Source organism: Bufo bufo, chromosome 6 (assembly GCF_905171765.1).
Source record: "Bufo bufo chromosome 6, aBufBuf1.1, whole genome shotgun sequence".
Classification (NCBI taxonomy): Eukaryota; Metazoa; Chordata; class Amphibia; order Anura; family Bufonidae; genus Bufo; species Bufo bufo.
The window spans coordinates 19,490,927-19,505,414 of NC_053394.1; the positions used below are offsets into that span (position 1 = coordinate 19,490,927).

Below are 14,488 nucleotides of genomic sequence, written 5' to 3' on the forward strand. Positions count from 1 at the left end.
AATAAAGTGTTACCGCAAGGAAACCATCAGCAGGCAGGTTATCTGTTGCTGACGGATCTTTATTTTAATTTTAATTGTACCTTGTAAATATCCTGGACATTTCAGCTCACAATCACATAAATACTTGACAACCATTGCTAAGATATTTCCAAAAAGTCTGAATAATATGTGAATATATCTAATCTGTGCATTGAATATTCATGTGTTAATGAGCCGGGCTGCAGGGGGTTAATAACAGGTTAGTGTGCTGTTCAGTCATACAGCAGCTTATCATTATACACTCAAAGTATTAAACAGAAACACATAATTATGATTAGGATCAGTCAACAGCAGCATGTTGATGGTTTCAATGTAGCTAATGTAACACATTTCATGTGACAAAATATCCAATAAGTGAGGGACTCGCTGGCCTTACTGGTGTGTGAAATGTGCTTCTCCGAAGGGGGCACATCAGGGATATTAATAGTATATTGCTGTGTGTTGGTATTATTTCCGCACCGTATGGCGGAATTTACCTAGACAATGTGTGGCGCTGCTACTAAGCGCTGTATAGCAGTGTTGTGGTGCTTATAATTAGACAGGATGTCAATATAAGGTGCCACACAGGGCACTAAGTCCTATCTGCACATCTCCCCATCTTGCAGAATGTATGGTTCTTCTGGGGTCAATTGAGAGATCCGAGATTGTGGCTTTATTGGACAGAGTCCTATGTAAGGAGAGAAGACTCCGTATGGCTTCACCCCCCTACAAAGGGCAGAGGATAACCGGTCCGGGGGGCAAACGGGACTCCTTCCAATACGTAGATGAAGAAGAGGCAGGAGTGGAGGAGGAGGAGAAGAAAGAGGTGAGAAAGGAGAGAGAAACATTGTATCAAAGTGAATTGTAAAATAAATAAAAAGTAGACGATCGGCCAATGGATGGAGCTGGTGCTTGACTGCCTCCTGACAGCGGAGCTCCTGATCCCGGCCGTTTAACCCTCTTAGATGCCACTGTCAATAGCGATTGCTGCATCTAGCTGGTTTACAGTGGGAGGAGCTCCCTCTGTCACCCCATGGGCACCCCTACCGTGCAATTGCGGATGGATGTTAATGACAAAATGAAGGCACCCAGATCTATGGGTCTGACATACAAAGTACAGTACAGCAATATTGTGTTGTATTATAGCAGAGATCAAATGGTCAAATGGTCATGGGCCATAGTTGGACTAAAAAATAAAATGAAAAAAAATTCTATAAAGCCTAAGGCCCCTTTCACACGAGCGTGACGGATTGGTTCCGGATGTGTTCAGGATGCGTTCAGTGAAACTCACACCTGTTTGCAAGCAAGTTCAGTCAGTTTTGTCTGCGATTGCGTTCAGTTGTTAAATTTTTTCCGCGCGGGTGCAATGCGTTTTGATGCGTTTTTCATGCGCGTGATAAAAAACTGAAGGTTTACAAACATCTAGCAATCATCAGTGAAAAACGCATTGCATCCGCACTTGTTTTCGGATGCGATGTGTTTTTTTACTGAAGCCCCATTCACTTCTATGGGGCCAGGGCTGCGTGACAAACGCAGAATATGGCCTCATGTACACGTCCGTTGTGTGTTTTGCGGTCCGCAATTTGCGTAACGGCATGGACAGCTATTAATATAACTGCCTATTTTTACAACGTTCGTGTGCATGAGGCCTATAGAACATGCTGCGCTTTTCACGCAACGCAAAACTGATGCGTGAAAAGCAACGCTCATGTACTGTGCACAGACCCATTGAAATAAATGGGTCAGGATTCAGTGCAGGTGCTATGTGTTCATGTCCCGCATCGCAACCGCGCGGAACAGTCGCTCGTGTGAAAGGTGCCTAAAGCGTTTTACCTTATAAGATTCTACATTACGGGGAAAAAAACAACAACATATAATTGGTATCACTGCATCGATAAAAACCTGAATGATGAAATTCTGGCATTACGTATTCCACACGGTGAATGCCACAAAAAAAAATAAAAAAATACAGAATTTCTGTTTTTGGGTCATCTTGCAGACTGAATACAAATGTATTAAAAAAGTTGTAACTTCTATGGCTCCTATGGCATCAAGGAAAACATCAGTTCCAAAAAACAAGCGCTGACACACCACCTCCGTTTACAGAAAAATTAAAAAAGTCTTGGGTTTCGATATGCGAGGACAGACAAATAATATATATATATTTTTTTAAGTGTATTTTATTGTGCAAAAATAGAAAAACGAAAAAAAATATATGAATTTGGTATCATCGTAATCTGACTGACCCACAGGATGACTGTATTATTCATGCTGTATAGAAATCACATAAAAGGAAACCCCCAAAAATATTTTCCTCCTCTCCTCCTATAAAAAATTATAAAGGTTATATATATACACAAAAAGACCTTTATATGGCTATGTTGATGGGAAATAAAAAAAAACATTTTAAAAAGTTATAGATCTGGGAATGTGATGATGAAGAAAAAAAGGAAACAGTTGCTCGCTCATTGGGGGCTGACAATACACGAAGAAGGTTTAGGAATCTGACAACCCCAATCCAAACCAGGGTTTTTGGATTTTTGGGGAATTTGATGCGAAGTCATCAAATCCATAAAAAGAAAAAACAAACTTCAGGCTTGTGAAAGGTCTATGGGGGAGATTTATCAAAACTGGTGTAAAGTAGAACTGGTTTAGTTGCCAATAGCAACCAGATTCTACATTTCTTTGTCCAAAGGAGCTGTGAAAAAGGAATCTGATTGGTTGCTATGGGCAACTGAGACAGTTCTACTTTACACCAGTTTTGATAAATCTCCCCCAGTGGGCTTTTATGTTCTCAGCCGATTAATGTCAAGTTCACTTTGCTCTGATTGGCAAGAAATGAAGTGTCTCCTGGAGAATGGAAGCCTTCAGAAACATTATAAGTATTCATTCTTGGCATAAATGCAGTAAAAACGTGCTGTCAATGCTTTACTAGACTGTCCTAAGATATTTTATGGCAGCCTGTTCCTGCTTCTACATAAGCAGACTGCCATAAATGTCCATGTACTGCAGTGGCCACTACAGGAGAGATGCAGTATTGCATGCTGAGCATTCAAATGAATGGCTGACCATGTAATACATGGACAAGCAGGGTGAGAGCAACTATGTGATAGTGACTCTCAGCTCTAGCTTATAGAAGGGTCCTAAAGTGGGCTCCCCGCCTCAATAACATCTATATGGCATAATAGGTGTAATAGTTGTCTTCTCTTTGTACGTTAACTCATGGCATCTCTCTGAAGACCCTCATTGACCATGTATTGACGGACAACCCTTGGTAGATGAGAAGGACACATAGTTAATTAGGGACACTGTTAGAAGCTCTGGCTGCGCGAACTAATAAACTGCGAGACGTGAATGAGGACACAGGAACCTGTGCATCCTTAAAGGATAACTGTCATATATTTTTCTTTTTTTTGCTAAAGTGTAGGGCAAGTGATAGGTAACAATTTTGCAATAGACTTTATTTAGCCAAAACGTTTATTTTTGGCAGAAAACTGGGGCTGAAATGGCCCTTAGCAGCACTCTTCAAAAGAGCGTTGCTAAGGGCCATCCGTCCACTAGAAAAGACGGGCTGTGCAGACACTGTGCTTCTGACTCGTGCTTCCCTGGGAGACAGAAGGCTGGGCACAGGAGTCTTAGGAGTTAAAGTTACATTTATATTCCCCCTTTCTATGCAATCTAATGCTCCGTAACATTCACTGACCTGCGATCCCTGTGATAATAATTCATGTAGCAGCCGCCGGCTCACTGCGCACAGTGCTTCTACTTCCGGCGGCAGCTGCATGAATTATTATCACAGGGATCGCAGGTCAGTGAATGTTATGGAGCATTAGATTGCATAGAAAGGGGGAATATAAATGTAACTTTAACTCCTAAGACTCCTGTGCCCAGCCTTCTGTCTCCCAGGGAAGCACGAGGCAAAAGCACAGCGTCTTTTCTAATCGGAGACGGATGGCCCTTAGCAACGCTCTTTTGAAGAGTGCTGCTAAGGCCCATTTCAGCCCCAGTTTTCTACCAAAAATAAACGTTTTGGCTAAATAAAGTCTATTGCAAAATTGTTACTGATCACTTGCCCTACACTTTAGCAAAAAAATAAAATAAAATGACAGTTATCCTTTAAATCTCCATCACTTCTCTCAATGCATCTGGTTATAGAGGGAATGAATATCAGAATCCAGATGAAAGTCAGGAGGGGGCGACTGGTGGGGAGAGAACAAAATATTCACATTTCTTTTTATTCTTTACAGCCGATCGAGGAATGCAACGGTCCCATCACCCTAAATAATTCTGGGGAGACGCCCACAACTCCGCCAGAGCCAGGTAACACCCAATCTCTATCGTCTCCTCCTTCTGATTGTCAGGGTCCCTCCTCTTGGTTCACTCTTTGTAAGGTTTGCAAAAAGTGAATCATGGCCGATCCCATTCACTTCAGTGGGGAATAGACTGGGACATTATGGGGGCCAGTTTCCACCAGTTATTGGTCCCGTGTAACCGAGCTCTTGATTACTGATTCAGATTGTGCTGGGATTTCCTGCTGTGAAAAGGCAGAGAGAGCTGCTCTATTCAGTCTATGGACAAAGAGTAAAACCTATAATAACATTTCCAGAAATTGCTCTTCTGAAAGATGGGAGCAACATTCTATCTACTTTATCATGTAATCAATGTGTATATAAAATATATCTGTATAGCGCCACCTGCTGTTAGTTCTTTTCCTTATTTCTCCGCCCTCCTTACTGAGGTGGTCGCACATGCTCGGTTGCCATGTGCTATATGTACTATATGATGTCTGATTTAAATTTTTTACATCAGCCCCCATGGGATAACCCCTTTAGGCCCCTCGCAGACGAGCTATACGGATTAGGTCCAGATGCGTTCCAGATGCGTTCAGTTAGAAATGCCCGATTTCGCAAGCAAGTTCATTCAGTTTTACCTGCAATTGCGTTCAGTTTTTATCACGCGGGTGAAATGCGCATTGATGCGTTTTTTCACACGCGTGATAAAATCTGAAGGTTTATAAACAACATCTCTTAGCAACCATCCGTGAAAAACGCATCGCATTCGCACTTGCTTGCGGATGCTTGCGATTTTCGCGCAGCACCATTCACTTCTTATGGGGCCAGCGTTGCGTGAAAAACGCAGAATATAGAACCTGCTGCGATTTTTCAGCACAAGTGATGCGTGAAAATAAAACGCTCGTGTACACAGACCCTTTGAAATGAATGGGTCCGGATTCAGTGCGGGCGCAATGCGTTCGCATCACGCATTGCACCCGCGCTCGTGTGAAACGGGCCTTAAGGTTTCATGGCAAAATGAAGTTTCAGTTGTTCTCTGTAGGAAAGTCTCAAACAACCTTGTGACAGAAATCTTCATCACAGCTGGAATTTCTGCGATAGACACAAGGTTACTTCGGACCTATTTCTTAAGGGAGCAATTGACGTCTCACCAGGACTGCAATTATTTCGTATTTTGCACTGTTTTTTTTTGCTGCTGTTGAGCTTTTGTCTTTTTATACAGGACCATTCAGTAGCCTGGATTATCTGATGCTAGATTAAAGGAATCCACCTTTAGTACCATTTTAGATCATGTGACCCTGGTAAAAAAAAAAAAAAAAAAAATACCGCTTTGCCCCAAAGTAGTCTCAGTGTAGTCACCTGAGCATTAAAGGGGTATTCCCATCTCAGACAATGGGGCCATATCACTAGGATATGCCCCCATTGTCTGATAGGTGCGGGTCCCTGAAGACTAACACGAGGGATGTCAAAGAGGTGGCTGGCGGCCACCACCAAGCCTTCCTATTGGCCCGCCGAAAATAACTCAGTGGCGCACTTGGCTATTTTTGAAATCCCCATAGAAAAGAATGGAGGGCAGCATCTTATGCGCGGTGCGCCCTCAGGTCCAGAGGTGGGACCCGCACCTATCAGAGAAAGAGGGCATATCCTAGCAATATGTCCCCATTGTCTGAGATGACACAACCCCTTTAAATTTGCATACGTTCATCCTCTTCTTTTCCTTTTGATAGAATGTTGTAAGTGATTTGTTAGTAATTATGATACATTTGTAATTTTCAGACAGTTGCTGCAAGAGGTTCCGTTCTTCCCTAGCAGGAATCTTCTGCAGGTCTGAGAAGGAGAAACCTGAAGAACCCTCAGAGGTCAGCAGAGCGTTTTTGGGTGGAATGATGGAACAGCAGATAGCCTCTTACACCATCATCATATACAAAGAATTTTTGAATTCTACTTTTTCACATGGATGTCCTCTAGGTCATTTTGATGCCCTTTCTAAAAACATTGATGCTCATAGCGTCATCTCAGGAGAGGTTTTGGTGATGCTCCTGAGCTCAGACTCAGAGTCAAGTGAAAGTGTTTTGGTTACCTACGTCTGAATCCCTTTGGACAGACCATGAGCATCCCAAAGATTTCAGCACAAGTTTTGTGGTTGTATAGAATGTCCAAACTCAACTTGGATATTGCAAAGAAATTGAACAAACTAATGTTCGGTACCAGCGCTGGGGTTGTGATGGGATAGATAAGTTTGGTGGTTACCTTGTCCTAGCGGGTTACCTTGTCCTGGCGGGACCTGGGGTATAATCGGAAGGAGTAAACACTGACTGTCCGGTAAGGCAGTGGGATAGGGTGATTCTGCGGTACTTCTTGTTTGCTGTTACTTCTTGCTCTACCTCTCAGCGCGTATGCCGCCCCGGCCGGTGGCTGGCGTGCGCGCGAGGGAGCGGTGTTGGTACAGGGTTCCGGAACGTGCGGCGTGACGTTACGACTGACCTACGGAGTAATCCAAAGACCAAAAACGATCCAACGCGTTTCAAAGCCTACGGGCTTCTTCGTCAGTATGTTTGATGTAGTAAAAGTTAATAGTTGCCATGGGGACCGGACGCCTACTTAACCCAGAACACAAACACAACAACTATCCCTGACGAAGAAGCCCGTAGGCTTTGAAACGCGTTGGATCGTTTTTGGTCTTTGGATTACTCCGTAGGTCAGTCGTGACGTCACGCCGCACGTTCCGGAACCCTGTACCAACACCGCTCCCTCGCGCGCACGCCAGCCACCGGCCGGGGCGGCATACGCGCTGAGAGGTAGAGCAAGAAGTAACAGCAAACAAGAAGTACCGCAGAATCACCCTATCCCACTGCCTTACCGGACAGTCAGTGTTTACTCCTTCCGATTATACCCCAGGTCCCGCCAGGACAAGGTAACCCGCTAGGACAAGGTAACCACCAAACTTATCTATCCCATCACAACCCCAGCGCTGGTACCGAACATTAGTTTGTTCAATTTCTTTGCTTTATTTACCACTTTGGATCGGAGCAGCCGTAATCCATTTAGGTACCAAGCAGCGGCTCTGTCTGCCTGAGTGCATATAGAGAAAACTTAATAGCGTTAGCGCAGGCACTATTATATATCAACTTGGATATTCCCTACCAAATTCAATTTTTTTGAGCCAAAGGGTACTAGCTTACCCCCTTCATCCACAATGAAGTACATTTACCTTGCTGGTGGGTTGCGGTTGTATGGAGGAGGCTCAGGAGCTGAGCTCACTTCAAACACAGTGGAAGCCAACTGTTGCCTGTAAGAGGGATACATCCAATTCTGGCCATTTAACCCCTTAGTGTTTAGTCCTTTAAGAGGACAAAAAAAATGTTTTAATAAAAAAAAATTATCATTCAAAATATACGAATAAAAACAAACATGGTGAACAGCATAACAAAAACAAAAGGTACAATACCAGAATTGCTGTTTTTGGTCAACTTGCCTTCCAAAAAATGAAGTACAAAAAGGTTCATAGTCGTATTTGTCCAAAAATGGTACCAATACAGTTTTCCCTACAAAAAATGGGCCCTCACATAGCTCTGTTGACCAAAAAAATCGTCATTTCAGTGTAAAAATGAAAAAGTTATGTCTGAAATGTGGGGAGGAAAAAAAGATAACGCCAGTAAAATTGTGTTGGTGCAGAAGAGGGGTGTGCATATCCCCATGTGGCTGGGCCACGGTCGGTGCAATTTGCGGTCCACAGCACGGGCTTCACATGGTCTTGCGAACAAGCCCTAAGGCTTCTTGCACATGAACGTATTTTCATTCCGTTTCCGTTCTGGTTTTTTTGTGGACCGTATACGGATCCATTCATTTCAATGGGTTCGCAAAAAAATAACGGAAGGTGCATTCCGTTTCCGTATTTCCGTTCCACAAAAAAATAGAACATGTCCTATTATTGTCCACATTACGGACAAGGATAGTACTGTTCTATTAGGGGCCAGCTGTTCCGTTCCGCAAAATACGGAATGCACACGGATGTCATCTGTATTTTTTGCGGATCCGTTTTTTGCGGACCTCAAAATACATGCGGTCGTGTGCAAGAGGCCTAAGTCATATCAGATTGGCAGAGGTCCAAATCAGCTGTTTGAAGAGGCCACAGCGCTTTGAGAAGCGATGTAGTCTCTTCACAGCTTACGAAGCACAGCGCCATACATGGTAGAGTGGCAATGCTTGGTACTGCAGCTCAAACCCCATTCACTTGAGCTGCGGCTAGGCCATGTGACGACATATGGTGATGCCACTGGCCTAGGAAGAGGTCTAAGCTCTCATAGAGCACCATGGCCTCTTCGAAAAGCTGATCAGTGGAGGGACAGGGAGTCGGACCTCCACAAATTAGATACTGATGACCTATCTTAAGGATAGGCCATCGATATCAACTTCCCGCATAACCTCTTTAATATATCAATGTGACAAGTCAGAAGACGCGAATGTTCCTAAAACCCGCCATGGGGTCAAGACCTGTAATGTGAAGATATGGGCAAGACTCAAAAGTTTCATCTTCTCTTCTTTCTGCAGGAATCTGATCTTGAAGACACAATGACACCAGAAGAGGTAAGAGCCATGTAAAGTCATATCAAGTTATTCCAGTCGATCTTCAAGCTCTGGAATATCAGCCCCCCCTTCCCCAATGCCTATCGTGCAGAACCTCCACTGGTCCTAAACCCTAAATACTGCTCCAAAATCCTAAATCACATAAGCTAAACTAGTCCCAGGACATCTACACAAAGTTATCCCTGAAGAAATCCATACCAGGAGAACATCAGCAATTTGTGTGATGATCATGATTAGGACTAAGATCAGTAGTAGACATCAAGCAATGAGATCTATTAGTTGGTAGTAAACCCCCTCTGGATGAAGGCAGAGCCCAGTGGTCCAGGTAACATGATGAAGAGGATGAAACTAAGCCAAGGACGGTAGACTTTAGACAAGGCCAAAGGAAGGAGAGCAATCATAGGGGTCAGGAGAGAAGAGGATCAGGGTTGAAATATGAGAACTTCTAGATGAAGATATCCGGGGCAAGAATCTGGGTTCTTATGTAAGTGATTGCCCTAGTGTGTGATAATGTTTTGTCCCTTGAATAATGGCCCTTGAATTGGTGACAGCCACCCCAACTGTGACCACCGAGCATGACCTCCAATCAGACCAGGTGGCCCCAGTTCAGTAGTCAAGTAGGATTTATAATTAGATACTTCATGATAAGACACAATGTATCACACAGCACCTCTTCAGACACGGTTTCTAATGATCTGCCTGAAGAAGGATGCTAATATCACCCAAAACGTTGCTATATGTCACACTAGCAGACCCATGCTGCCGTGGATGACATACATGTCAATAATGAAATATCTCACATTTGCAGATTGCAGTCTGGGAGCAACAAGAGCTGGGGAAGGTGGCCTCCTTCGATAGCTGTCTCATTGACCCATCACCATTTCAGCTTGTGGAGAGGACATCACTTCACAAGGTAAGCCAGCAGTGATATAAAATGTCACCTTCATACTTTTATTACCCATTTTTACAGTTTTCTGTGTGTAGAGTAAAACCATGTGCAGCTACCTGGAAACCATCAACAAGCAGGCTGTCTTCTGAAGAAATTCCTTTATTTATTTAAGTTGTGACTATGAGTTACCTTACAGACATAGGAACATATCTTTGACGTATGAACATCCCAATGGTCTGATTAACAGATACTTAAAGGGAACCTGTCACCAGTTTTATGGTGTGCTAACTAAGGGCAACATAAATAAGTGACTGATTCTCTTAGCAAAATGCTGGGTCACTTTCTTTAATTGACCCAGTCAATCTGCCAACAACTAATGAATATTCATGAGCTCCTGACTCTCCCCGCCCACCTGCTTCTGATTGACAGTTATTTTTCATTAGAATCAGCAGCAGATGGGAGGGGGAGTGGCTATAGCTCTGAATTAAATAAACGCTGGACTCAATGACATCACGCTGGACTCAAATCAGCTCATTAGCATGCGGCATCTTTGTGTGTATATTATGAGGTAACCATCTGTCACACCAGTAAGTGAATACATCTAAGGCACTTTTTAGTAGTTAATGATTGTATATAATTAGTTAGATTATAATCAAATATCCACATGACAGGTTCCCTTTAACTACTACCCCCATTGGGTATGAAGTGCTAGATGATCAGGATTGCGGGGTCATTAAAGTGTTAATTAACCAATCAGAACAAATCCCTAATAGGAAAACGAGACCTGACAACAGCTGCTTTGGCTGATGGTTTCTCGATAGTTTTTTTTCTTTTCATTCAATGTGAAACACAAAAATTAAATGTAAATACAAATATTTAATAAATAAAATGCAAAGAAAAAATAAATCAGGAGTCATGGTATCTCTTTAATTTATACTTTATTTTAAGACGGGACGTTTTGTTTTTTGGATCAAAATACTAACTTTCAATTCACTTTTTCCTCAATTCCATTATCTTATGTTGGAAAGTTCAACAGCATTGTAAATGTAATTCCAGAAATACAGTGAAGACTGACACACAGGCAGAGCAGGGGTATACCCTCATGTTCACTGCAATGCCGGCTAGTATTTGTTACCCGAGTATTATATCAGGATTTTAGAAGGATTTATATAAGATGGAGACTGTGTTACATTTTCATTCATTTTATGTTTTTCTTTTTTAGACATTTTTGAATGTTTTTGTGTTAAACGTTGTACGTATGTTCTTGCTTTCTTCCAGACGCACACACTCTTCTCTCTCCTCGGCCTTAGCCAGGCGTATATCACCAGTGGGGGGAAGCTGAGGGGAGTCATCGCTCTGAAAGAGGTGAGAGAAAGATTAGAGGGGCATCGGTGACAGTGAGACCCCCTAAAAACATGTCCTCTGCTGAAAACACCCTGACTGCCGGACCCAGCGTCTGCGTCCATTGTACAGTTTAGATCTATTCATCTTGCGCTGATTTTCTGCTATATCATGACTTATACTCCAATCACACCCAGAGCTGTACTCAGAATTCTGCTGGCTGCACTGTGACGGCACATACACCCTATCAGCTTACCTAAGATCCCATTATATGCTGCAGAACCTCAGGATTCTACTGTCAGGGGGGCACCTAGCCGTTCTGCTGTCTGAGGCAAAAACTGAAACGGCGCCCCCCCCCCCCCCCCCCCCCCCCAATGCCGATTTCTTAACCTAACCCCTTTGCCACAAGAAAAGCGCTCATTGCCCATGGCCCTTCCGCTGCCCCCCTCTTGCCCCTACCTGGTGCTGCCTGAGGCGATGGCCTCACCTGGCCTCATTGGTGGCGCGCCCCTGTCTACTGTACATCTACATTTACTCTTTCCAAGTCTGCAGCTCTGTATGTGACTGGAGTATAAGCCGTGGTGTAGCCTGAGATTAATAGTAAGGTCACTTGGCGTTGGGTGGTGTTAGTGGGGTTTTCCATTTTGTGCATACAGAAAATTTCTCCTCCTATTTAAATACCTTTTAATTCTTCTGCTTATTCATAATGTCTGCTTGCTGTCAGTGAACAGAACCTTTCCTTTGTACATCCAAAAACTGAACAGACTGAAAGAGCTAATACTTGTCAGTTGCAGGTAAAATGTATCAGGAGTCCAGGCAGTTTAGAGGATCTTTCGACTCTCCCGAAATGTTTTTTTTATTTTTTTAAGCAAATACTTTTATCTTCATGAAATAACGATTTTGTAGTATTTTTAGTTAGAACTCAGTGTTGTGGTATTCCTCTGTTATTCCTCCTGGAATTGTATGACCAAATTGAGTGGTAACGGTCAGGAGTGTATTCCTACACAGTCTGTTAATGTGCAGTCAGAGCTGACAGTATCAGACTATGAAGGTGCACACCCTCCTTCCGACATCATCAAATTTATTTGTAGCTTTCTAGGAGGAATAACAGAAGAATGGTACAGAAGAGGCTGCAGAATCATTACCTAAAGGAGTATTCCCATCTGGATCATAGCTAGGATATGCCACCAATATCAGATAGGTGCGGGTCCCATGTCTAGAACAAGACCCCTGAAGTGAAAAAAGAGCAGCTGCGCATGCGCAGCCGCCCTCCGGAGGAATGGACAGGTCCCCGCACTTGCCCAGTGTGCTCTCATTTCACCCCTATGGGACTTATGAAAATAGCCGAATGCGATCGCTTGGCTATGTTTGTAACTATTCAATCTGCAGAGAATTGTGTACCAATGAGACAAGTGTAACAAACCTTCAGCTGTTAGAGGTATTAAAAGAATGTTCCAATTCACTGACAGGAAGCAGAGATCTTCTTGACAAATTGATACACAAAGTATGTAGCAAAGTTGCAGATTTTACCTTATACTCGGACTAAGATGCTATTAATTATGGTCGACATAAGGGGCGCTAATTATGGGCAGTACTTGGGGTCTCCTAGTGGCTGTAGATGCTCTAGAAACGTTAAAAGGACTGCTGCCCCCTATAGACATGAGTCACATGGATATGGTCAACAAAAGTCACCTCAGATCCCTTTTATCTTTCCATTAGCTGCAAAAGGCCATTGAAGGAACCGCCCAGTCCGGTGTCCGCCTGCGCCCGCCTTTTGCCAGTTTCCGCGACGCCAGTCGTTCACTGTCTCGAAAGGAATCACAAAGACCGATCCCTAAGGCTCCGCCATCTCCTGACCCTTCCATGATGCCTGATGAACCCATAACTTTAGCTTCTCCGGAAGTGACACCAGACTCGGAGCTGGATGACCTGTCGGGTCAAGGATCGGAGAACGTATCACAGATCCTGAGGGACTTCCAAACGTTTGCAGAGCACAGTGAGGAGGATTTGTAACCTTCATCCATAATGCCTCTGGGGCCAGGACAGGTTATCCAGCGTCTGGCAAAGTTGGATCTACTGTTAAGAACTTTCTGAAGGCTCCTAGAATGGAGGTGACTTCTCTTGTCCCGACACCTGGTCTACATACTTACATTAAGTACATTTGATTGACTGCTACTATTATAACATTGTCATTCAAGACACTCAAGGAAGCCTGAATCTTCTTGTAAGGTTCTTCAAGAAATGTATCAAAGACTAACCTCAACCCTTCTTCGTTATGTCAACGCTCTGCATTCCTCAACAAGAAACCAACTCCTAAACATCAAGTAATACAACCACCAGCATCCTCTGAACCCCTATGATACCAATATGATATCCGAGTCTCATCCTCTCCAGTTAGAAAGCCAGCTGATGCCTGTAAACGTCAGTCTCCAGTGATCCAGAGAATGGACTTCATGAGAGCTTCTAGAAGGAACCACTGTGTATAAATAAATAAATAAATAAAAGACCCCAAAATAACATTTAAATTAAAGTTTTAATGTAATTTTAAATAGAGAGCACCTCTCTCTTCCCCTCTCCTAGCAGGAAGTCCCAGCACGAAATCACAAAATATTAGGCTTTTCCACTTTGTAGCTATTTATGTTTTAGGTTTCTCAAGTGATCACATGCTGCTAGATGTCAGTTATTGCTGACACATTCAGTTGGGGGGGGGGGGGGGGGGACATAAAGGTTGAAGTAGCTGTCCACCATGATTCCCTCTATTGCTCTCAAGTGTTTATAAGTTATGGGGGCCCTGAGGAGTGTAGTTGCCCACTTTTTACCAGTCCACCACAACTTTGAAGTCTGACAAGTCTTCATGCTCCCTTAGGTACCATTGTCTGTGTTTAAATGCACCCACTGCACCCCGTGCCAGGTCTGCGGACACCCCCCCCCCCCTAGTAATACAGCAAAATAAAATCGCCATATAGTGCTCAAATATCAGTGCCATGTAATGCCTGAATAATACTGGGATTTTAATAGCCTAAAGCAGACCGAGAAGTCTACTGGTTGCTCTTCAGTGGCTGGCAGAAGTCCACTTCTGAGCCATAAGACCACTGCTCTCATGGACCACATATGGTGAGGATAGGGTGTAGAGGGCATCTCGGAGGGGTTGGTGGAGCTATTGACTCTTTTGTTTGGGCTATAAACTCACTTTTCATGTCATCCATTAGAATTTTTGACAACGTAGTGCCACGTTATACTTTTGGAAATTTTCTTGGCCAATTTTCAGAAATGGATCATGTATGATGGACCTTGTGGATCGGATACACTCATCATTGCTCACCATTTGCTTTCTTGAAACCTCAGTCTTATGGAGGAGCTC

At 43.4% G+C, this 14,488-nt stretch overlaps 1 protein-coding gene across 2 annotated transcripts in view; it reads left to right on the plus strand.

The window, feature by feature from the left end:
- Nucleotides 1-13,605, plus strand: part of CLCN1 (chloride voltage-gated channel 1) — a 126,131-nt gene extending 112,526 nt beyond the window's left edge. For both annotated transcript variants that reach the window (XM_040437726.1, XM_040437724.1), the window contains exons 17-23: nt 645-844; nt 4,266-4,338; nt 6,087-6,169; nt 8,862-8,897; nt 9,706-9,810; nt 11,065-11,151; nt 12,847-13,605. In XM_040437726.1, coding sequence (XP_040293660.1) covers nt 645-844; nt 4,266-4,338; nt 6,087-6,169; nt 8,862-8,897; nt 9,706-9,810; nt 11,065-11,151; nt 12,847-13,140 — 878 coding nt within the window. In that variant the 3' untranslated portion in view covers nt 13,141-13,605. The remainder of the gene's footprint in view (nt 1-644; nt 845-4,265; nt 4,339-6,086; nt 6,170-8,861; nt 8,898-9,705; nt 9,811-11,064; nt 11,152-12,846) is intronic.
- Nucleotides 13,606-14,488: the final 883 nt, after the last annotated feature.